Genomic DNA, 24,457 nt, shown 5'->3' with positions numbered 1-24,457 from the left:
GATAAATAGCTTCATTGTATCAAAGTAGTCAGGATAATCTCATGGCAGTGTAGTTAAATGATGATCCAGATTTGAGAGTTTAAGTATATAGAATTTTGCTTTAAGGCCATGGCAAACAAGAGTTCTTAATCTTTAGCTTCCTCTGGAAGTACTGGGTGAGGAAGGAAGAATTAAAAAAAAGTACTTACTTTATGTTATAAAGTTTACTTTTATTAGAAAAATTTTACTGGTAACTGTTCTGACATTAAATTTAATGTATTTTTAAGGAGCAGAGCGTAGTCTTGATGGAATATAGTGACTGTTTCTGTTTATTGGTTTAGTGCTTAATTAGGGTCCAGACAAAAAAACCCAAACCCAAAATGGCAGAAAGAAGGATGGTTGTTTTAAAGGGAAAACAGTTCAGCTGCAGGGATTAGAATTTTATGCTTTTTCTAAAACCATTGCAATTAAAATTTTTGTAATAGTAGTTGTCCAAGCCTTATGTTGTCCTCTGTACTCTGGAAAAAATGGTCATTGTAGAAACACAAGCACCATATAAAATGGATTTTTGATAGCTACCTGATCTGATGCTCGTGATAGCAAAAGGGTCATGAAATAGCATTTTTAATTTAACCACCATGAGTGGTTTTGTTGATTTTTTTTTTTTACATTCGCTCTCATTGAAGAATTAAATTTTTGAAAGGTTTTAGATGTCATCCAGTCCAACCTCTTGCTCAAAGTAGGGCTGTCACAGATTACTTATGATATTGTCCAGTTGTAATGAAAATCTTCATGATGTTTCTTAAACTCAGTGCAGTTTGCTACAGATTTTTGTTCTCCCCCTACTGCCCAGCTTTGATTTTGTGCTTACCTTTCCTGGCTGTGGTCTTTACGGGGTCCTGTAGCAAGCCAGACCAAGAAGTCCAACAGGCAGAAAACTGACGACTTTCCCTATGAATGCACTTTTTTAGCTCAGCTGCTCATATTCTTAAGAATATTTTACATATGGGTATTTGCTTAGTAGTAAAATGAGATTGGCAGAAACAAACCAGCTCGCACAACAGAGGTCTGTAAATACCCCTTGAATAAATACATCTGTTCATGTGATACAGAAAACTTGGCACATATGACACCAAAATAGTTCCAAAAAAGGTAACAGGAGATACTGTGGCACTACCTTACAGCTACATGTACTGTCAATAAGTATCAGGCAGGGATAGGCCACTGTTGGCAGTAAAAGCAATCTGAGTTGCCCTAAGGACAAGAGAGTTTGAGCAAGCTGCATTAGCTGATTTCCAAAGGACTGCCTTAAGCTCTAGAAAGTGGAGAGCTATTTCCCTGTGCTGCGTATGGGCAGTATACCTGGTACTTCCTCCCAGTGCTAGATGTATTGAGAACATGGAGCAGACCAAAGATTGTAATGAGGAGGATATTAAGGCACATGTCTTTCTGGTCATTGAATTAAACTGTGCAGCATCCCCGCTGGCAAGATGTGATACTACTAGACAGGGCAGTTGAAAATCTTGAAAAGGGAGGAGAGAAGAAGTAACAGGGAAAAAAAGATACTAATTACTCTTATTTCTTAGGGAAAAGCTTTTGCATGGTTTTACAATACAGCAGAAATTGTGTTACTCTGGGAGGATACAGGGACAATGTATTTGAAGGTCCAAATTAGACCTATAGTCCTGAAAGGGATTTTACAAGTTTGTGTACAAATGTATGTGTGTTTGATAATCTTTAAAGCAAGGTGAATCATTTCAAGAGCCATTTTTTTTCTCATATATTTGTTTGAAATTTTTTCCATTCTTGACCATTCTGTACTGTGGAGATGATGCAGTATCTTGCTGTCATCTCTGTGGCTTCTTGTTTTCATGCCTGGCCACGCATTTTTCAGGTATATTTCCTGTAAGTGTCTTTTTTATCAGACCAGCTAAGTATATATGGGTAGTGCAGAAATGGTAGGACATCAAAAGTGTTCAGCAACAGTACTTGGGATTTGATCTCAGATATATCCAAGCTGATTTAAAACCTGAAGTAATTTCAAAGTGATGTGTACTTTGTCTTTATTATATAACTAGATTGTATTATTTTCTGCCTTTTCCTATCACTTTAAGTTAGTGTTAAGTGAGTTAGTACTGAAAAACATGAATAACTATTGTAGATTTCTATGGCCATCATCTCAAACATATCTCTGAAAACTAGTCTCCTGGATGTATTTGCTGACTTACTATGTTTTCAGTGTACTATCCTTTGTGAAACAAAAATGTTTGATATCCAAACTGCTACCAGTATGTGTGTTTAGAAATAGTGCCAGGTGTCAGTGTGTAAATGTATCTAGTGCATCTTGCTTGTGACTTGTATAATTTTTGCATATCATATTTACTATGAGCACACTTGTTATCTGTACACTTGCATTTACCACCATGAGGACACAAAATATATGCTGTACTGTGCTATTTTGACTCTGACAGCTTTGTATGTCTGTTTTTCTGTGCATTTAGGAGGCACTGTAAACATGTCAAAAGTTTCTGCTAGGGCTGTCCATGGAAGCTGCATTTATCTATCCAATCTATGTAGCTCCTAAATTTTAGGAGTTCTTTGAGTAAGTAAAATGCAGCTTGTGATGATCTTTGTTCTGAGAGAAACAAGTCTGATGGATTAAATAATTAGGTAATGGTGATAAAATGGAGTTTAAAAGTTAGGTTAAGGATATAAGAACTAAAGGCACTACTATCGTGAAAAAGAAAGTAAACATACAGCTGTAGTAGGTCTTTATTTGGTGCAGTAATGTTGTTAGCAGAATAGCTTTTATTACTGGATTTAGTATCTATACACACGTAGTGACCCATTATTCTTTTTGACTAAGAAGAAACAAGAGAGCTCTTGTGTAATTTTTGGTTTAGTTGATTCTTCTTGTATGGAGAAAAACTGTAAATGAATTTATAATTGTCTTGAAGGATGGAGTTTATGAACTTCTCTGAGTATTTAATGACGCATTTTACGTCCATGGGCTCGAAATAAGGCTAGGTATCTCAGAAATTCCTCAAAGATCACACCAGTTTATTATCAAGAAGTTGTACTAAAACTTCCTTTTTAGTGGATAGAAAAATTTGCTGCAAAATAAATAACAGAGGGAAATCTGGAGAAAACCTGTCTGTACCTTGGAGCATCCTAGTCATTACTTCTTTGCAACTGTGGAACTTCGTAAACTAAATTGGAGTGTGATTGAGTAGGGATCAAACTGTGTAATCTTATTTGTGAAAAATTTCTTGGGCATGAAAAGGACCTGCAATAACTGGATTTTTGTATCTAGTTGTTGGAACAGAAATGGGTTGATACAAGTAGGTATGCAGCAGTATGCAAAAATGTGGTGAAAGCAAAAAAAAAGTCACAATATTGTTTCTATTTGCTTTGCAGTTCTATAGACAGGAATGGAATTTACTGGAAAAAAATTTAATATTACACATGCAGCTTCCATGCTTACCTAACAATTCTGTTTGGCTGACAAAACCAACATAATTTGTTGGAGTAGCTGTCAGCTTCTAAATCTTCAGATCACCTATGAATTTCACAGCAAAGACCACATGCTCTTTGTCCTGTGTACCTCCTGAGAAACTTCATCTTTCCTTAAGAAGTACTTTGACAGAATGCAAGTTCTATACTAAAACTAGCTTTCAATTTTATTAAGATCTTAAGAAAAAATTAGATATGATTTAGAAATCATAGAACATCCCAGGTTCAAGGGTTCTTGAAGAATCATCTGGACCAGTCATTTGGGAATGGGAGTCTAGATGAGAGTATCTGGCACCCTGTCCAATCACGTCTTGAAAACCTCCAGCGATGGAAACTCTACCACATCACTGGGGATATTGTCACAGTGAATTTTGGTTCTTATTGTAAAAAATTTCTTTGTTGGGATGAAATCTCTCCCAGTGCAACGTGTCTGTGTTGACTTTTGTCTTCTGTGTGGCTCCTTGTGAAGAGAAGCCTTCACCTCCTGTAAGTACCGTGCCTTCTCTTCCCTAGAGAGAAAAGGCCTAGTGCCTTCAGTCTTTCCTCATGGAACAGGTTCAAAAGCCCTTTGGGGATCTTTGTGACCTTCCTTCGGAGCCTCTCCAAACTGATCCTGTCCTTGAACTGTAGAGACCGGAACTGGACACATTACTGCAGGCAAAGCCGGACAAGTGCTGAGTAGTGGGAGCTATTTCATTTCTCGTTCTTGAGACTTCTCATGGCTGCGTGCATTGCGTGCTTTGAGGGCCAAATAAGATTTCACATGCTGAAACCTTTTAAATTAATAAATCTATAGTTTAGTATCTTATTTAGTAATTCTTAAAGTACATTCTCACTATTCTCAGTCAGTCTTTTCCAGTATTTTTAAAAACTTTTTATAGATAGGTTGAGAAAGTTTTTCTTCAGATTATATTAATCATGAGAGTGTAGGCAGGGTTTAAAGTTGTAGGGACAGAATAGTGAAATATAGGAGACCATGGTTCACAAAAGGTGCTGAGCTGGCTGTGAGTTTCAAGTGAAGAAAATTCCTGCTGAAGTCTGAAACTTGTTGCACTCCCTCTCAGAGCTGGAATGAGATGGAAACCCACTGTAATGTCAGAATATGTTAAATTATGGCCAGCTGGCATTCTTAGTCAGTGTACACCAAGTGCGTGCTGTGTGCTGGTGTGGATTTCTGTTATAAAGTTATTTCTTGTTTTAAATGACCATGTCTTTTTCAGGTGTTCAATTTTAAAAGGAGCTTCCTTGCATTAGCAGCTTCAGAAAACTGGAGCGAAACTGTTTTTTGCTAAATTTGTTCTGCCCTTAAGATAGTTTGAAAAAAGCCATAAAATTATATCACATGTTTGCCTTTATTAGTTGGAAGTGAAATTGATGGTATGAAGTCGTCTTTACACCCTAGCTGCATTTAATTTTGAAGGTACAATTCCTATGGCAGAAATGTTTTTGATTTGGTGAAGAATATGAAAAATATCTGTAGCTTTTTGTGTTTTAAAAATACTGTTGAATTTTTGTTGCTGTCCACTAAACTTGGCATTTCAATAAAACCAGTAAGATTGTAAAAGTGCTTACCTTGTGGAATTTCTTTTCTTTTAGTCCTTCGAGCCAAACAGATCTAAAACTAGAGTAACTGTGGCACTTTGGAATTCTATTTTTTCTTTGGCATATTGAGTAATATATATTATTTCTTCCTGCTTGTGGCTTTTTTGGATTTTTTTAAAGTCTTTTATCGTGCTTTGAATTTAATAAATGTATCTGTGGTTAAGGAAGCAGATGGACCACAAAGTCAAGTGACAAGTACCCTCTAGGGGAAGAAGAACTTGCCATTTGAATTTCTTCAGCTCTTGGGGGACAGATCTTTTACACTACTTTTGCTATGCTTGAAGCTAAGTCTAGTCATGTCAGATAAAAACGCGTATTTTGTATTTTATTTTCAGTATGTATGATTTGCAGTATCACTTTCTTAAAATTTGAGCTTTCTGCAGAAAAGGAGAAGTCTTTCTCATACATTAGTAAAGCTTCATAAGTGCAATTCGAGACTTGAAATAAGATAAAATTAGCTTAAAAATAAGATCTCATTTTATATGGAGACAAGGTTTTGCACGTAGCAATGCTGGCAGTCACCAGAAGGCAATATTAACCTCACTTGTTCCATACCTGTTTGCAGGTATGTCCAAAGTGAGAACAGTGTGCTGTTCACTCTGAAAAACAGGGTTGAGCTGTTGTGCTGCTGCTGAAGTTCATGTGGAGATGTTGCAAGTGCTTTGTAGTTTTGCCTTTCATTTTCTAAGTGCAATACATTGCAAACCAGAAAAAAAATTAAGGATTTTGGTTGTAGTTCCAGAAGGGGTAATGATCTGCCCAATTATTTTTGCTCAGATTCTGAGGGGATGTTCTGTGTATACTCAAAAGAAATAGTGACTGTAAAACTTTTTGTTTATGCATCAGCTTCTCTTCAAATTAAAAGTACATTTTGAAAGTTTATTTCTGCTTCTAAAATAAAGATAACACTACCACTGCAAAGTGGTATTTTTTATTTTTATTTATATAATTTATAAGAACAAAACTCTCTCTACTTGACTGTATTAGTGAAATGTATATACTACCTATAGAAATAGCATAAATACTTAATATTTTTAAGTCACAGGTCTGTGGTCTGTTGTGACTGAAGAGTTCTGTGAAGGACTCTTGAGTATTATTTTAGCATAATAACAAGAAAAAAACCAAGAAAATACACATGTATACACAAAGCCCTGAACTTCTCTTTGTGCATCACTTTCAAAGCAGGGGGAGCTGCATAATGCAACTTTTTCTACATCTGTGAGTCAGTTTTCAGTAGGAATTCACGGAGTTGTTTGTATAAAATCCTTTCAGTAAAGGCAGCATATCGGGGAGTATTAAATTACATTTATCTCCAGTGAGCAGAGAGGGAGGTTCATAAATTTTTTATGTATCTTGTATTTTGGTTTAAGGTCAGATCACCTGGTTCGGCTATGAAAGTCCTCGTAGTTTCTGGGACTACATTCGCGTAGCTTGCCGCAAAGTCTCTCACAATTGCATCTGCAGTATTGAGAACATGGAGAATGTCGGTTCTTCTAGAGCTAAGGTAGGGAAGAGAAAGGCTAAAGTGACCTTTTTATTACATTGCTGTGACATTTCTATACCTGTAAAAAAAGCATAGTACTTAGTTTACTCTACACATTTTTTCATTGTTCAAAATATTATTTTTTAATGTGCCTAGTAAATATTTGCTTTTAAAAAGCCCCACTTTAAAATCAGAATGTGTTTCCTTTAAGATTTCTTAATCAGTAGAAAACATTCTCTATTCAGTGATTGTGTTATATTATAAAATGATTGTCCTCAGATTATTTTACCTTACCTAATTTTTTGAAATCACAGGATTTTAAGGGAAATTATGTTCTTGCGGACATGCCTAAGAAATATGAAAATTATAGAAAATGTGTGATTTTTTTTTTCTTTCCCCTTGTAGTAATTTTTCTTTGTATAGAATTTATTTATTGATAGAATAGGTGTGGTCAGCTTTTAAGATTTATTTTAAAGGTGTTTCTGAATTCTAAGACTTTAATAGATACGAATATTTATATTCAGTAGATAATGAGATGCAAGGCTATTTTCTGAAATGTTCTCATAAATAGATTAAAACTTTCCATTACTCTATGGAATACTTTGTGCCAAATAGTAGACAGAGAACCTAATTTGTGCAATGAGTGTGGAGAACAGTGTTCAGTTTTTTAGGGGAGTATTTTGAATGTTTGGATATGAAAAGATGGAGAGCATGTTGACACAAATACCCATCTTGTGCATGTTTGACTGGTGGTTGAAATAAGTGTCCTCCTCAGCCTGGAAGCTGTCAGCAAGGGTTTGCCAGTGCTAGTTGGCTCTGCTTTCACTGGAGGTGCAGAGGCTTTAGTCCTTAGCTAAGCAGCAGCATCAGTTTTATGGTTTCAGTCATATTCTAAATAAATGCAACGTAAAGGCAGCTATCCAAGTAAATGTGCTTTTCATTTCAGTGCACTCTATGTTAAATTTTTTGCTATGATGTTGGTATTCATGAAAGCAATTTTATTTCGCATTTCGTAGAGTCTTGGAATGATTTGGATTGGAAGGGATCTTGAAGACCATCTAGTTCCAATTCCCCTGCTGCGGGAAGAGACAGCTTCCTACTCTCTTTTAGCTTAAGCTACTCCCCGTTGTCCTGTCACTACATGCTCTTGTAAAAAGTCTCTCTCCATCTTTCTAGGATTATAATCCATTAGTGGTTCTGGTAGAATGTCTGTAGCGATGTTCAGATGGTTGCCAATAAGCACCAATATATTAGGCATAAAGGCATCTTACTACTTACATAAGTGTCTGTAAGTTTATATGGTTTACAAGAAATGTTACTGGTGTTCTCAAAAACACAGTCATAACTGTGGCAGCCATTGGAATGTCTCCCTCTTGTAAGGTACAATCCTGTGCACTACGTACTTTCCTAAGGGTTATTTTTTAAAGTTATTGCTGTTGTTTATGGAACTCTTCTAGTGAAGTTTTGCGTTTAGACTCTACAAGATTTAGGCCTCTTGGATTTGGTTTCATGTCTGTATTCTACGAGCACCTTCTATAATTATGTTGTTACGGAGGGGGAAAAATATTGCACAACTCAGTTTTTTATGTAAATCCCTCAAATATTTGAATGGACACAATCACTTTGAGGACAAGTTACTGCCACTTTACTCTGGAAACAACAGGAAGCCTCAAATACCATTGACTTTAAAATGTAAAGCTTTCTGCCCTGATCTGCTGCCTCTCACATACATGGGCCTTTCAAAAGGCTGGAGCAGATAATTAAAGAAAAATCCCTCCACCCTCTCCTTAAAATTTTGGATAACTTTATTTCACAATAAACTTTGTCTCCTTGTAAGAATGAGTTTTTCATTTTCATTATTGCTCTAATGAAGTACATCCTAGCAACTGTTTCTGTTTAATGCTAGTTTTGTTAATCAGTCATTTACTCAGGTAAACCAATGGTATTACTATTCAGATTGTAAAACTGCTTCTTTCTGTAACATTTAAATATTTGATACCTGTTTTGCCTTGCAGGGTCGAGCATGGATAAGAGTAGCACTTATGGAAAAACATTTGTCTGAATACATTTCCACAGCTCTGAGAGACTTCAAAACAACCAGGTCTACAAGAATTTTATTTTTGTAATATTTTAGTAAATGTTGTTTAAGTGAGGGACTTATGTTTAGAAGTGAATGGTGCACTTGATTTGTATAGTAAAGGATGTCCTCAATGAAAGACCTGTAATCTAGTATCTAGAGTTGGTATGGATTTGGTTTTAGCATGGGTAAAACTGCAAAATTGAAAATCTTTTCGTGATTTAAACAATGTGAAAATAAGCCTGGAATTCTTGAAAAGTCAGAAGCAAAGAAAAGCTCTCTAAAGTAGGAACTAAATCTGAAATTGTGGTGTAGTAAGGGTAGATGTAGTATTCCTTTCAAAATTGATAGACAGCCTAAGGACTCAATAAAAAAAAGAAATTATAACTCTTTCAGAAAATAGAAGAGAATTCCAGCAACCTCTTGAGAAGTGTAGAGTAGCAGAATTAGTAATCAGGCATAGCTATTCTTGATATAATAAGAAAAGTGTGTAACAGATTTTTGTTTTAAATTCTAATGAAAAAACAGGGATGAGAATATGCTTTGTGGTAAAGAATAATCGGGCAGTTTTGGACTGGTTTTAGATAATGCGATCTCTAGATGATATTTTATCTCATAACGAGTATGTCTTACAGATTTTTGATGATGTCATCAGAATACAAGTGGATCTGTAACATGTACTTTATGTTGAACTCTCAAAGTTTAGGCATAATGAATGGGCTATTAAAACAGGAAGAATTTTCCATGTAAGGACTTCTGTTCATATAGAGTATTATTTGTTTTAATGCTATTTGTCCAGAGATCTCCATATATTTTCCCAGTATTAAGCTGACTTTGAAATATAACTAGGTAAACATTCAATTTCATTGCAGTTTCAAAACCTGTTGTCTCATTTTACCCAGATTCGCTTGTGTTTATAGGAGAAAAGAAGCACATAAAACAAAGAAAATCTGGAAAAGATTTACTTACGCTGCTTCAAACTGAAAAGTCACATGGGTTTTTGAGAAGGAGATGAGGAAGAGTAGGGTCACAAATTATGTAGTTAATTAGTACATTCTTTGTCCCTGTTTTGGTAGTGTAGTTTGTTAGTGGATAACAATGGTCTTATTTGATTAGCAGTTTCAAATTCATTTATTTGAACATGTTAATGTTTAATATATTTGAATGTTCTTTCAGTGGTATAGCTTTTGGAAACAACTTCTCTTGCATTCCAAACATAGTAAGTGCAAAGTTTCTTTTGAAGTAATATTTTAAAATACATCTAATGGAAATAAAAATTACATTTTCAGGTTTTGGTTGTATGAATTTCAAAGCCACTAGCAACAGTGGATGTATTTTCTTTCCCATGTGGGATTTCAGATACCTAATAACTGACATGATTTTTTGGGTGATGATTTGCATAATTTATTTAGCATTTTAAATCTTCTATTTTACTGTATGCATATTTATTAACTATTTCTGTAAACTATAAATTTCTTGTGTTACACGTGTATATGTAGAACACAAGATTATGTATCATGCTGATAGCTCTTTTGAAACCTCACTGTTGTGTTTAGGTGCCTGGAGTTAGTACTTGAGTGAAGCAGCACATTCTTAGTGCTGGATGTGCATATTACACTTGGAAAGGGGGTTGGATTAGGCATGGGCACAGACTTATTTTTCTAACGAATTGGTGAGTCTCTTAAGTTATAGCAGACTGTTGTGTTGTGAGATGTCAAGTGTATAGCACTGAATCAAGATTTGTGGGTTTTCCAAGGGAACTCTTGGTTTTGCTGGATTGCTACAGCTCTCTTTAACACTGGCACTGCCAGGCAAACTTCTGCATCTCACCATTGAAGGTGTGCCCTGTCCTATTTTACAAGAACTCAGTGCAGATTGGTACCTGGCAGTGATTTTACAAATGCCCCTGAAATGGCTGCTAATCTGCATGTACTGGGGGCACTGCTGTTTGTTCACAAATGAGAGTCACTGTGCTGAATCAGACTGTGGAGTCCCCCTAGCTCAGTGCTGTGGCTCAGCCAGCTTAGCCTTCCTGAAGTCAGAGAGTATAGAGCTGAGTTTGTTCCTGGCCTCACTATCAGGACTATAATCTGTCTTCTGAGAGATAGTCTACCAGATTTCTTCCTTCTACTGAGAACATCCGAGATCTTGGACAACTCATCTCCTCATAGCAAATGGATGTCTGTTACAAAGCTGCAAAACTGGGACTTCTTACAGCATACATTATAACAAAATTCAGTTCCTGGAGCTGTGCCTCAAACATCTATTTTCTGGATGTTCACCATGCAGCTAACTGGAGCTTCCTCTGAACAATCCAGAGGCTTTCACTGCAATTCTTATTAAAACAGATGGAGTTTTTATAGGGCAATATTGCTGGTACTTGTCTGAAATGTAGGTTATATTCAGTAATCTGGCACCTTCTTGCACTCATCTGCTGCTAGAATGTAAAGGTGAGCTGTGTGTCTCTGATCTTAGTAAGTGACATTTCAATCTTGCCTTTGGTACTGAACACCTCTTGGTTTCCCTCTTGCCACATGTAATTCTCAGGTGAATTGTGATGACCTTCCAGCATGCAATATTTTAGCTGATTTGTGAAAATAGTTTTTTAAAAAAGAACAGCTACTAAAAATGAAAATTGAATGTTGAACTTTAAAAGAACCTGCAAATACAATTGTAAGAGAGAACTTCTTTTCATGTGATGGAATCATTATTTCTTTATGTACATGACACAAATTCATACTTTTAGAGGTAAAGTATAACATACCTTCTTTTTTTTTTTTTTTACATTTTATCCATCCCGTCCTACTAGTTCATAGGACAAATACTCAAAATTCTTTTTGCTTATGTCTAAATTCTTCTGTGCTTTAAGATTGTGGTGTTTTGTGCTATGTAGTCTATTAGTTGGCATTATTTGAAATGAAATATGAATGCCTCTGGGGTTCATGAATTCTTTTTATTTGAAATGGATTTCTTCAGTTTTCTGTTAAATATGAAAAATAGCTGAAAGTATTTCTTTTTTATTGAAGGAGGTTTTATGAAGATGGAGCAATTGTTCTTGGTGAAGAAGCAAATATGCTTGCTGGTATGCTGTTGGGACTGAATGCAATTGATTTCAGGTACTGTATTTGTGTGCTTTATAACAAAATGTGGAGGAAAAGTACTTATAAATCAATTTGGATGGAAATGGAAAACATTCTTAAATTTCTGTGGTAGTTTGAGAGACAAAACTTAGGTTGAGGTGAAGATGGGGGCAAGAGAGATCTTGAGTCGCTCTTCTAGATAAGAACTTAGTTATGCTTTTATATAACTGCATGATTATGGGGTAGTTTTTTCAGGTATCAAAATCTTAAAAGGAATCAGAAGTATAATTGCAGAAGATATTTGAAACCTATTAAATGAAGCTTATAGACATGACATCTTTTAAAGTTAGTTTTAAACTGTAAGGAAAAGTGTGTGATTAAGTACTTGGTTATGTCCTGGTACTCAAGGACAGCATTGTAACTGCATATGTAGAAGGTATTCTTTATCACTTCTAGATTTAAAAAATGTAACCTACGAATGACCATTTAATATCAATTTGTGTTAAAATTACCTGCAGCTGAACTGCTTACATTAACTGACCTTTGCAATTTCTAGCCAGGTTTTTGTGGGCTTTACTATATGATTAATTCTGTGGCTTTGAGGTAACAAAGGTGCAAGCACACCCTTGATAACAAAAAAACCAACATGGTATGTCTATATATGTATATATATTTAAAAAAAAAAAATCAGCAATTTATAAAGATTACAGTGCCTATAAAAAGATAGAACCTGGCTGCTGAAAGACCTTGTTGATATGCCTGGTTGGACTAATTTAACCTTGGGCAGAGCCACTGGCAGAGTGTTTCATAATCCGGCACATGGAAAAGGAGACTAATAATGCTGTTCTTCATTCTTCAGTCAGTTCACTCTTAGTATTTACCTTGCAGTAGCAGTAACACTTGTCACAAACCAATATAGGAGGTAAACCGCCTGAAAACAGAAAAGTAACCTCGCTGGATGCATTGATTAGATGGCAGTGGACGATTGACCGTTGCCAAAAGGCTCTTCAGAGATTTACTGCTGTTTATTTACCTCTGTGCTAGGCTTGTTGGACCCTTCTATGAGCTAGCTTAAATTGTTGAAGAATGAAAAAACATCTCCAGTAGGAGGACTGGATAGTTCTTTTGTTGTTAGCTAGTTTGGTTCACAGAAGCATCCTATTAGTGGTAGAGGTTATGGGAGAATACTACTTAGAGAAGAAAAGGAACAAATAAGGAATGAGCAATGTTTTCCCTTTCTGGTGGTAAAGAGCATTTAGTTCAGCTGGCTGTGGAACTCAACTGGGTGGGGAAAGGGGAAAAAAAAAAAAAAGCCTAAAAATACAGGTATTGATGGCTGCTGAACGATCATGGAGTCAGACAAGTGCCAATACCACTGTAAGGAGTGGAGTGTCATGTTTGCATTTTAAAAAAAAGGAAAAAATGGGGAGGGAGAGGTTGAAAATACAGGATAGCTTCTTTTTCCAGCATTGTGTCATTAGGTTGGCTTAACTTACGTCCTCAACATATGTTGTGGAAGAACAGAAGTGTGCTGCAGGGTGATAAGAGTGCTAACCTTGGGTACAGCAAAATTCAAATCTTACCACATTTTATTAGTTTAAGCTTTACATAATTTGAAATTAAACTGCATTTGTATTAGCCCTGTACTTGGAAGGACTACAGCTGTACATGAATAAGCATTGCAAGATTAGGTCTGCAGTATGTAAATCCTCTCATAAATAATCATCAATTGACTGTGTTTGTCTCTCACAGAGGTACATACTAGGGTGTGAGAGCTTAGTTGTATGAGTTTACTTGTTCTTTCTTTGTCCTCTGATTTCTAATATAAAGGACCCTGTTAATGGTATTCAGACTACTGATTGGCTCTCGAAGACATCTACATTTTGCAGTGCAGCTTTTAAGAGTCTAAGAATTTTCTGTGCAAAATGGGGGCTTAGTACTACAGGAGTTTTTATTGTGGCACATATCACAGAATGTTTCAGGTTGGGAGGGACCACAGTGGGTTGTCTGATCCAACCTCCCTGCTCAGTCAGGGTTATCCCAGAGCACATCATACAGGATTGTGTCCAGATGGTTCTTGAATATCTCCAGTGAGGGACTCCACGACCTCTCTGGACAATCTGTTCCAGAGCGTGGTCAGCTGCACAGTAAGAAGAACTTCCTCATACTGAGGTGGAATTTTCTGTGCATCAGTTTCTGCCATTTGACTCCTGTCCTATTGTTTGGCACCACTGAGCAGAGCCTTCATAGTATTGTGATTTGAATGGCTAAGAATCTGTAGCCATTTTTTGCATGTTATATATGAGATTTTCTTTCAGTTCAGTGTCTCATAAATGTTAGCTAGCATATCTGTGTGGAACTGTAAATACAAGATTGGGCTGGAGATGAGAGAACTTGTGTGAGAACATAATCTGATTTTTTTTTTCTCCCCTCACATCAACATGGAATTAGGTAATTGTGATCTTGGAGGGGTGCTTTTTTACTTTCTTTGTTTTTATTTTTTTGGGTGGGGGAAAAAACCCAACAACTCCTGAGATGTACTTCCCAAATAGCACTTAAATTACTGCATTGTCAGAAATTCCACTTTGCAATTCAGTTAGCAAAAGCTATGACGTACTAGAATCTGTTTAACAATAACAGATAGGAGGAATGAGGAATATGAGCCTTGTAGAAGCATGATAACTTTGGCACTTCTGTGATAATTAAACATGGTTCAAATGCAATAATTTATTTCCAGCAAAAAAAAAGAATACAGTGTAAATAAAAGGTTTATAAAGCTACAGCCATTTAAGAATGTTTTCCAAAAGTTAGTTTCATTTATCTTCCTCAGCTCTCTGCACCTCAGCACCTGTAAGTGTCTGAAAGGAGAAAAACCCTGATATATTTTTGAGAATATTACTTTTTACTTAGTAGAATGGGAAAATTCCAAGCTTGTCCATAATTCTTCTGTTTCTGCTACTTCAGTTAGCTTTCCTGTTATTCGTCATCTCTCTGTATTATTAAGAATAAAAGTGAATGTTTAAAAATTAGGGTTTATAGCACCGAAAAGTTACAAAAAATTAAGTTTCAGGTTGGTAATATTCAACTGTCACTGTCATTTAATTTTCTTGTAATAAACTTATTTTTGTTGCTCTCTTTTATCAGTTTTTGTCTGAAGGGTGAGGGATTGGATGGAAGCTATCCAGCTGTCATAGACTATACACCGTACTTGAAGTTCACCCAAAGGTACTTTTTAGCTGTACACTGCTTTTTAAAATTGTTTTTCATTGGCAAAAATTTACTTTTTATTGGGCCTCTTATTTTTCATTTCATATGCAAAATGAAATGTGAGTCATGCTAATTTGTTTCCTTGATTCAGAACAACAGTTCAGTGGGAAACAAATGCTGCATCTCCTTTGATGATCACCAGACCAAGCTGTTCTTTCTCTTAGGCCTTTTCTGTGTAGCCATAAAACTAAAAAATAGTTATTTTGTAAATAAAAATTATATATACCCTGATAAATGTAATATATGACGTAGGCAATATAAGCCATTAGCACATAACAGAAAGTTGTGACCAGTGGCTATGTAAACTGACTTTTTAGCTGCTCTGACTTTTTTGCTCCTCTGATCAGCCTTATGATTAATAATCAAAACAATTCTCACTATTTAATAAATCAAGTAGCAATTTGACATCACCAAAAAGCATGGAAATTAATGCTATGTTTTCTGTTATTGGGTTTACCAAAATAAGAGAAGCAGTTAGAAATAGTGTTGAAGATGTACAGCTGAAGATGAAACATCCCAGTTACTCCCTTGAAGTTCTTACTAGCTGACATGTTAGGGACAAATTGTGATTCAGCTTGTATCATGGCAGGATCATGGGGTTATGCAAATCACTACTTAAAAAAAAAATCTAGCAAATTCTGTTAGTGTAGGGGTAAATACAGTTGTAAGGGAAGATTTTCCAGTGGGTACTGGGATAAATCAGAATCACAGAATTGTTAGGGTTGGAAGGCACCTTTGGAAATCATCCAGTCCAAGCCCCTGCCAAGACAGGGTCACCTGGAGCAGGAATGTCTCCAGAGAGGGACACTACAACCTCCCTGGGCAGCCTGTGCCAGTGCTCTGCCACCCTCAGTGTAAAGTTCTACTTCATGTTGAGGTGGAACTTGTGTTCTAGTTTATGGCCAATGCTCCTCATCCTGTCACTGGGCACCACTGAAAAGAGCCTGGCAGCATCCTCTTGACACATACCTTTGAAGTACTTAAATGCATTGATGACATCCCCTCTGTCTTTCCTAGACTAAAATAAATTCTTGTCTTTGAGACAGATGTCTGCATTCTCTAGCATGCATTGATTCTGGAAGAGATGAAAATATTTTAACAATGAGTTTACTTACTACGTAGGAAGATACTGTGAAGTTACTGTGAAGTAACACACATAGGATCTTTGCTATAAACATAGATACACATTCTGATTTAAATTTGTCGTGGTTAAACATAATGACAACCACTTTCTTTGGTTTCTGCTTTTTTTTAAAAAAACCCACCAAAATCTATTTTTAGAAACTACCCTTTACCCTGAATTTGTGAAGAAAATGGTAAGTCATCACTTCCTTAGATAGCATATTGTAATGCATTTACCCTTTGTATTTAGGAAAGTAGCCCACATGCAGTTGTCTAACTTGACAAAGGTCACAAGCAGATTTTTGCCTATTTTTTAGGTGGCTATAGAAACGAAATCTTGAAATCCAAGTTCTGTTTACTAATTCATCATATCCCAACATTTCAGGTTGGGTTGTTTTTTTTTTTTTTTTCTCTTTTTGCAGAGGTTTTAAAGAAATGCAATGTTTCAATTTCAACCAGAATTTGCATTTTTATAAGCACAGCTTTTGACTTGGCTAATAAATATGATTCTTCAGTTCTGACAGTATCAGCAGCGATGAAGAAGAGCTAAGAACGCTGGGCAGTAGTGGCAGTGAAGGCAGCACTCCAGAGAACATTGGTCCTCCTTTCATCACAGATGAAAACAGTTGGTACAACAAATGCAAAAGGGTAGAACAGAAGTACCGGCTTGCATTGGAACAGAAGGTAAAAGATTGGTTTTGTGTGGGGGCTATGGAACCAAAGCTCATCACCACCCAACTGGTGACCCAAGTAAAGGCAGGAATATATATTATTAGATATTGTTTAGCTTCATGTCAGTGGTCCTAAATTTTATGATCCTCAGAGTATCCAAGCATCTTTGCTCACTGATTTGAGGGAAAAGAGGCTTGATGAGTTGGGGAAGAGAACAGCAATAATTTAGAGATCAATCTAATGTAGAAGCTTTGGCTTCTTTTTCCAATCTCGGAGTTACAGACACTGTATTGCTAATGCTGTTAGGTTGTGAGCTTGAAGTTCACGTGAATTTTCTCTTCTTTAGAAGTCACAGATTTTTATTGTTGCAGGTAGACTGACAGTTGAAGGCTTTTATGATGATAGTGATGTTAAACTTTAACACCTAGTCTTAAACTAAACAAAAAGGATCAGCAAAGTAATCCATTTAGATTAAAGGCAAAACTATCTTCTCAGTGATACTGAAGTGGGTTTTTAGAAAAAAGGTAGTTTTACAACTTGATTGAAGCAGAATGGGAAAGGAAAACAGGAAAGGATGTGTTTGTGTTGGATTTTAATTTAGGTGGCATATGGAATGTAACTACAGAAACCAAAGGTATGTTTTCCATCTACCACCCAACATACCTTAAGTTAAAGGTGAAGTGAAATATATGTCCAAACCTGTTAGCAGTTAGTTGTTGGGGAGGATGGAGCCAGAAAGCCCTGTAAATATGACTGCTTAGATTCTGAGAATGTGAAACCTTTAAGCGAGATAGAACTGAAAGCAAGTTTTGATGTTTGAGATGTTCTAGCTACTGGATGTCTGGAAAAACAGTTCTGTGACCAGCTCAAGGTCACCTGCAACCAGACCCAGAGGTCAGATGGAATGTCCTGTCTCACTCCCAATGTATGGTTCATCCCACACCTGTCACCCTCCCCTGAAGCATCGGGTATCTGTAACCCCATTGGCCCAAGGCTTGTTCCAGCCCACCTTGAAGCCCCCTGATAAGGGGGCTGAGAGAGTGGGTCGGCCTCTTACCCATCTTCCTCTTTGCCTGGCACCCTTCCCCGAGGATCCTCCTCTTGGAATTTCCTCTCCCTACATCTCCCTTCCCCAACTCCATACCTCTCCCTTCCCCCACTCCCTAGGCCTTGCCACGAGTTGCGCCTGGTAGCTCAGAGCAGGGCCTCACATCCTTTATAACAAACCTTAACTTCTGAAACCCAACTTTAGAGATTTCTCGTCTGCATTCATCCACACCGTCCTGGAGTCCAGTAAAGCCATATCTACAGTTAGTAGCTTTAGTTAGTTTTTCATAACTGCACATTACTTCTACAGTAATTACAATGCATATTAGCTAGTAGAGAGAAGAGAGGGCAGAATATTCATACACACCAAAGAAGTAGTGCGCAGAGAAAGGAGGGGTCAGGAAAAAAACCAAAATACACCTGGTTAAATTCTTTAAAATAACTTCTATTAGTATTTTTAGCATTCTATTTTCCTAGTGTAAGATTTTGATTTTTGTGAAACTGAATAGGGTAAACCATATGAAGGGCTGGAACCACACAGGGGTGCTTGGAGGTGTAAATATTTCCCTGAATACAGAATAGGTAGATCTAAATTGGTTTATTTTAATGCACTTGAAAGAATATAGCTAAAGTTCATTCTAAGTAACAGTGAAAGAGTCACATTTACTATGGGATAATAGATATTTATTTATATTAACTTTTTAAAATATGCATACAATTATTACTTTTGCATTTTGGGTTTCTTAGATGTGTTTTTGAAATATGATCTGAACTGTTGCATCCAGGTTGCTGGTCTAATCTTCTCAACTAGTATGGTATCACTGTCCATATGGAAAGAACTTGTATTCATGGGGCCCTCTCTGGTACAGAGGGCATTTTCACTGCTTTTATAAAGCAAAATATGCTGTTCAAAAGGAATCTCTTCAAATACATAAATGAAAATCTTTCTCTTGAACCACCAGAAGGAATTCTCATCCTTTCCAGACAAAAACATAGGATCAATCTGAATGCACACTTCTCCCACCATGAGGAGAGTGTTGTCAGTTCTGGAGAAGCATTGAAGAGAACAAAATAGGTGGATGTTTGTTTTTCTTGATACCTCCAAGTGGTTCATTTCCAAGAATACTCCATCAAAGTTGTGACATACATTTGTAGAAAAAGTACTGAAATGTGTAGTCCACATTCACAGTCAGAATCACTAGGAACCTTTATGTTTGCATAAGCACAAAGATTGTCAATGGCTGTAACAGCAAATGGTGATTATGGTTTATTCATAAGTCCAAGATCCAGAACCATTCCCAATCCATGGAAGCTATTGCTGGTAGCATTCTTAATGAATTGCTAACTTCTGTAGGTAACGAATGTAGGGGTGAATTTAATTCAGTTTTAGCATAAATCTTTGGAAATTTTGGTGCATTTAAATAATTTTCAAAATGGTAGCTACTCTGACAGCTGTTGACACTTTCCTGGTTGTCCTCCTTTGGAATGCCTACTTGCAATTGCAGCAGCAAGATAACTTTTTTTTTTCCTACAGTCAGAAAACTTTCTGTTGTCTAATTTTCATTTGGGATGTGCCTGACAAGTTTTTTAAATTTTTCACTTCAACTATATTGCATCTGTTCTATTACAACTTGAATAAATGACCATTAAGATGGACTATGTAATAGAGCTCCTTTCCCAAGTGTTTCTCTCCCTTCCCTTTTTTCACAGCAATAAGTTGCACCAATGACTGGGTTGCACTCAGTGCAGTAGGTACCAGTTAATCAGAGACTTTTTATTTGAACAGAGAGGCTTTCTGACATTCTTTGTGTTGGAAAACTGTGGGTTTGTGACAAGAAGACCAAGTTGAAAAGAACACCTTTAGTAAGTGATACAGTAGGTCTGACGGATCCTTCTTTTGCTCTATTGCCATTCATTTTGCCCAAGCAGTGATAAATTCCTTTTATGTCTCCCAAGTAAGTATGTGTGCTGCAGTCATTAAAAGCACCAGGTCACAATGTGGTGAGCAATTGGCTTGCAGCTAAGATAAAGATCTCTCTTCTGAGCCATTTGAGAGATAGGATAGGGTCAGGTGTTACTTTAGCAAGCTAAATCCTAGCATTGCTTTATTGGATCAGCTAGACTCTGCTGGTTATCCTACTGTCCTATCTTGGGTACTTGACCAAAGCATGTGTGTAGAGAAGAACACATACATAGCACATGATTGTGCACCACTTTTCTTCTAATGCACTCCTGGCCAATGTATATTAGCTGAGGGGCTAATAGCTGAAGATAAAAAGTCTTCTGTCTGTGTGGTAACTTGTGATAGATGTCTCTTCCAAATACTTGTCAAATATCCCCTCATTTCCATGTAAAATTTCACCATTGAAAGAATTTTTTTTGGCAAATCATTCTGTGAATCTAACCATCTGTTGTGTGAAAAACTACCTCCTATTCTGTCCTTTGAATCTGGCTCCTATGTGCTTGATTGCATGCTTTTTTTAAAAAAAAGTTAGGAACTGTCTCTTCCTTTCTGCCCTGCGTAGGCCACTCTGGAAATATGATGACTTTGTCTTTTCCAAGTTGTCTCTTGTCCAGATCAATGAGTCATACTTTACACATTTGTTATTTATGTGGAAGTTATCCCTTCCCTATTCTGGAATGGTTTAAGCTGTTCGCTTTTGAATAGTAAACTCCTGAATTATTTGTGTACTGTTTATACTGGAATTTTATATGCTTTTACTGGTGGGATGTGCATCTCCGTGTCATTATAGATAGAGGTATTTATTGTACAGAGGATTATGTTTCTGATACTGGTGCTTCAGGTCTAAAATGTTTCTTTAAAATGGTTTGATTTTTTTTGTTTTGTGTTTTTTTATGTTTTTGAGAGGCAGGAAATTTGTTATGTTGTAATGCATCATTTAGTACTTTGGAAGTGCTACTTAGAACTCCAAGGAATATCTTAGTCTAGATAACAATAATATCTGATGAGGCAGAACTAGGCACATTGAAAAGCTCTCAGGATTCCTTGGAACTTGTACAGAGACTGAAAAGTTCCTGTCAAATATGAATATATCCGATGGATAGAACTGTATTGAACTATTGGATCACAGAATAGTTGTGGTCAGATGGCACCTCTGGAGATTGTCCAACTTTCCTGCTCAGAAAAAAGGCAGACTAGAGCAGGTTTCTCAAGGCCTTTTTCAGTCAGGCTGTGAATATCTCAGGGATACACATTCTCCAGCCTGTCTGGACAACCCATCCCAGCGTTCATTTAATGGGGAAAAAAGGAAAGAGGAAAGAAAAGCTTTCCTATATTTAACTAGTTTCCTACATGCTTCTATTTCAGGTTGTGCCCATTGCCTCTTTTCACTGGCTATCACTTGGAAGAGTCTGATTCCATCATGCATACGCCCTCCCATTAAACACTGATGCACGTTGACATGACTTTTTCCTTACCCTCTTCTCTTCAGCCCTGACCTGAGCAATCCCAGCTCCTTCTGTTTCCTCTCGTACTGGAGATGCTTCAAACTCTTAAAAGCCTTTATGGAGATGAATTACAGTAGTAGCATTTTGTTACCAGCGAATGTGAACCCGTTTTCTTAACAGGAGTTGAGAATAGACACACCCATTCTGTGTCTCTGAAAACTAAAATGTGGGCACATATAAAGAAGTTGCACATTTTCCACAGGTTTCAAAGAATGTGCACAATTGTATGTAGTGTAGACTTACTGTATCTGGTTTTAACAGACAATTTCTAAGAAGTTACTAACATCTGACATGCTGGAACCTTGTCATTTTAATGTGTTACTCAAAAATTCAAAGAAACTTTAAAATTACATTGGATATTTATTCATAGTAATTTTGGGTCACTTTCATTAACTGTAAAGATCCATGTAGGTATATTCTATTCTTACCCTTGTGTATTTAACATCCTGCACCTGTTCAGTTGTAGAATTCTGATCTTTTTTCTTGTACACATGACAATTGTTTTTGAAAGATGAATTAGTGTTTCAGGCTGGTGGCTTTTCAGTCTCATTTTTCCATCGCTTTTTCTACTCCATTATAGGAATATAAACAAATATGTGATTTTCCTGTTACCTATTAGGAAATCTCAAAATAATCTAAGGTCAATTTACTCATCTGTTGAAAAATAAATATTTAAAACACCCTACAACCAACCCAAAGTAAAATTGTATGCATCATAAACCAAAAAATATGAACATGCATAATTGAAAGTGGTTTTGATAGTGTGTTCTTTAAAGTTTTCTAATAACTTACATTTTCAGGGTTATCTCGAAGAATTGGTGCGACTCAGAGAAAACCAGCTGTCTGAATCTGTCTCACAGAATAAACTGCTCTTACAAAGAATTGAAGATATGGATCTAGCCCATAAAATGGAGAAGGAGCAGCTGGAATATATAATTGTGGAACTGCAAGACCAGTTGTAAGTTAGCATAATGGTGAAGCATTGCTAGAGCAGTATTACTTAAATTATTTAAGTTATTTAACTTATGTAGAGTTTCTGATCCTATGGAAATGAACTTCTTAAAGAAATTTATGTATTCTACGTCTTTTTTTTTCCTCTGACAAGTCTTAGCTTTGGGAATGCTCCCTGGAAACTGCAGCAGTGTAAAACAGAATAATTTTGAGATTAAATATTAATTTTTTTTTAAATATGAAATAGCTTACAGTAAACTTGCTTAAATTTTTTACAGGTTTTTTATAAAATGCTCTTTATATTTTATTACTTCTAGTTTTAAGGCTACCCCTAAAAGTATTGAAAACAGCTACCTTTTGAAGATGATTTTTTAAAAGTTAGGCAAGAGAGGGTAAAAAAATACTTATTTTCTTTGTCTAGATTTTAATTTATTTGTGATGTCTCAGACACAGTAGAAGTTCATCTGGTAGTCCTGAAACTATTCAAACTGGCAAAACAGTTCACTATCACCCTTTCTTCAATGCGAGGCAAAATGCTAAAACCGTAGAAGGCTTATTTCTTATTAATAGCATATGTGATTTCTAGTATGATAAATATTTGAGCCTATAATGATAAATATCATTATACAGTTTATCCTCTCCACCCTGTCTGTTGGGTGGGGAGATACTCTGCTTTTGCAGAGACATTCCCACAGGATGGGGCTCTAAGCAGCCTGGTCTAGTGGAAAGTGTCCCTGCCCATGGCAGGGTGTTGGAACGAGATGATCTTTAAGGTCCCTCCCAACCCAAACCATTCTGTAATTCTGTGTTTAAAGACTCGCTGTCTCATGATAGGTTGCCAGTAAATGGCCGTTGGGTGCACCTGCAGCAGTTGAACGTTCTGTTCATAAGAAGAGAAGTTATTCAAGTTATTTTGCCTCAAATCTGGATTAAATTGTAAATGTCTGAGCCCTGGAGTAACATGGCAGCCATCTGAGATATTTGAGACAATTCATGATAAAGAGAATATACGAGGACACCCTCCCAAAGGGTCTTTTCTATGAAGTAAAGTATTTCAAGCTTGTAAGCAAAGTGGGTTTTTTTGTTTGGTTGGTTGGTTGGTTTTTGGGGATTTTTCCTGCTGCTCTCTCTCTCATGATAGATCATTTTATTGCCAGTGCTTGAAATGGATGTTATGAAAATGTTCAGGCAAAGGGAACTGGCACTTTATTTAGGCCAAATGTAGAGCTGAGTAAGAAAAAAAGATGTTTTTCCAAGTTTTTTTTTTCCTCTCTGATTGTAAGTTTTTGAGAGATACATTTTCTTGACTTCTTCTCTGAACTTACTGATATGCATGATGATTCATGTTTTACTGCTTTGGCATCCCTGGTTACTTGGGGGAGATGTAGGAAGGTGTGAACTCATTTAAACCTACTCTGATACTGGAAATTTTGAATTTTCATCACCTGCTGTTAAATTTTAGCTGAGATATGTGCAGTCAGACTGTTCTGAAGATCTCGGTCTTTCAGGTTTGATTTTGTGTGATGGCTTTGTTATGTAAAAGCTGAAACTGTGGAATAACCTCTGTTGTATCTTGACAGTGTTCTTGTATATCTGTTTGTGAGACACTGCAGTCAGGAGTCTGAACTACACTAGATATTTGGCGCGATACAATTTTATGTTTTTATTGCTGTGAGTGTAGTCTGCCTGTCAGGTGAGGGAGGGGAAGAAATATTCCTAGCAGGTTTTTAATGCTTAACATCAGTCATAATTAACTTACGGTTTATAATATTTGGTATTTGTGTTGTTTTTTTTTTTTTATTCCAACTAAAGGTGACCTGGCAGCAGAAGGCGTTGTATCAGTAATGTGTCTGTAATGAGGCATGAGTTTTGGTCAATTGCTTTTTATGGTCCAGCCATTTTAGAATGATGTTAAGGTAATACCAAAACTTAGTGTTTTGCTCTACTAGCATTTTGAAGCAGTGAATGTATGCTGTAATCTTAGTCCTTCATCAGCAGAAAAGAGCAAGTCTGGGACTATTCTACTCAAAGCATACTGCATTGCTGTTTGTAAAACACTTTGAAATCTGGTTCAGGATTGTTTGCTGTGTAATTGAAACTATTATAAATAAACATTCTATACTTTCTTTTTCATTATGCTCTTTGGCTGCTGTTCTTAGGGTAGCAAGGTCTATGACTTCGAAATTTTGTTGAGTA

The 24,457-nt window shown here is 36.4% G+C and overlaps 1 protein-coding gene across 1 annotated transcript in view; it reads left to right on the top strand.

Moving 5' to 3' along the window:
- The window catches only part of RUNDC3B (RUN domain containing 3B), a 51,160-nt gene that overhangs the window by 9,089 nt on the left and 17,614 nt on the right, over window positions 1-24,457 (top strand). The window contains exons 3-8 of the mRNA XM_040058383.2: window positions 6,465-6,598; window positions 8,593-8,678; window positions 11,681-11,770; window positions 14,879-14,959; window positions 16,639-16,807; window positions 22,111-22,268. Coding sequence (XP_039914317.1) covers window positions 6,465-6,598; window positions 8,593-8,678; window positions 11,681-11,770; window positions 14,879-14,959; window positions 16,639-16,807; window positions 22,111-22,268 — 718 coding nt within the window. The remainder of the gene's footprint in view (window positions 1-6,464; window positions 6,599-8,592; window positions 8,679-11,680; window positions 11,771-14,878; window positions 14,960-16,638; window positions 16,808-22,110; window positions 22,269-24,457) is intronic.

This window comes from Hirundo rustica, chromosome 1, assembly GCF_015227805.2.
Source record: "Hirundo rustica isolate bHirRus1 chromosome 1, bHirRus1.pri.v3, whole genome shotgun sequence".
Classification (NCBI taxonomy): Eukaryota; Metazoa; Chordata; class Aves; order Passeriformes; family Hirundinidae; genus Hirundo; species Hirundo rustica.
This window is presented reverse-complemented; position numbering and strand designations above follow the sequence as displayed.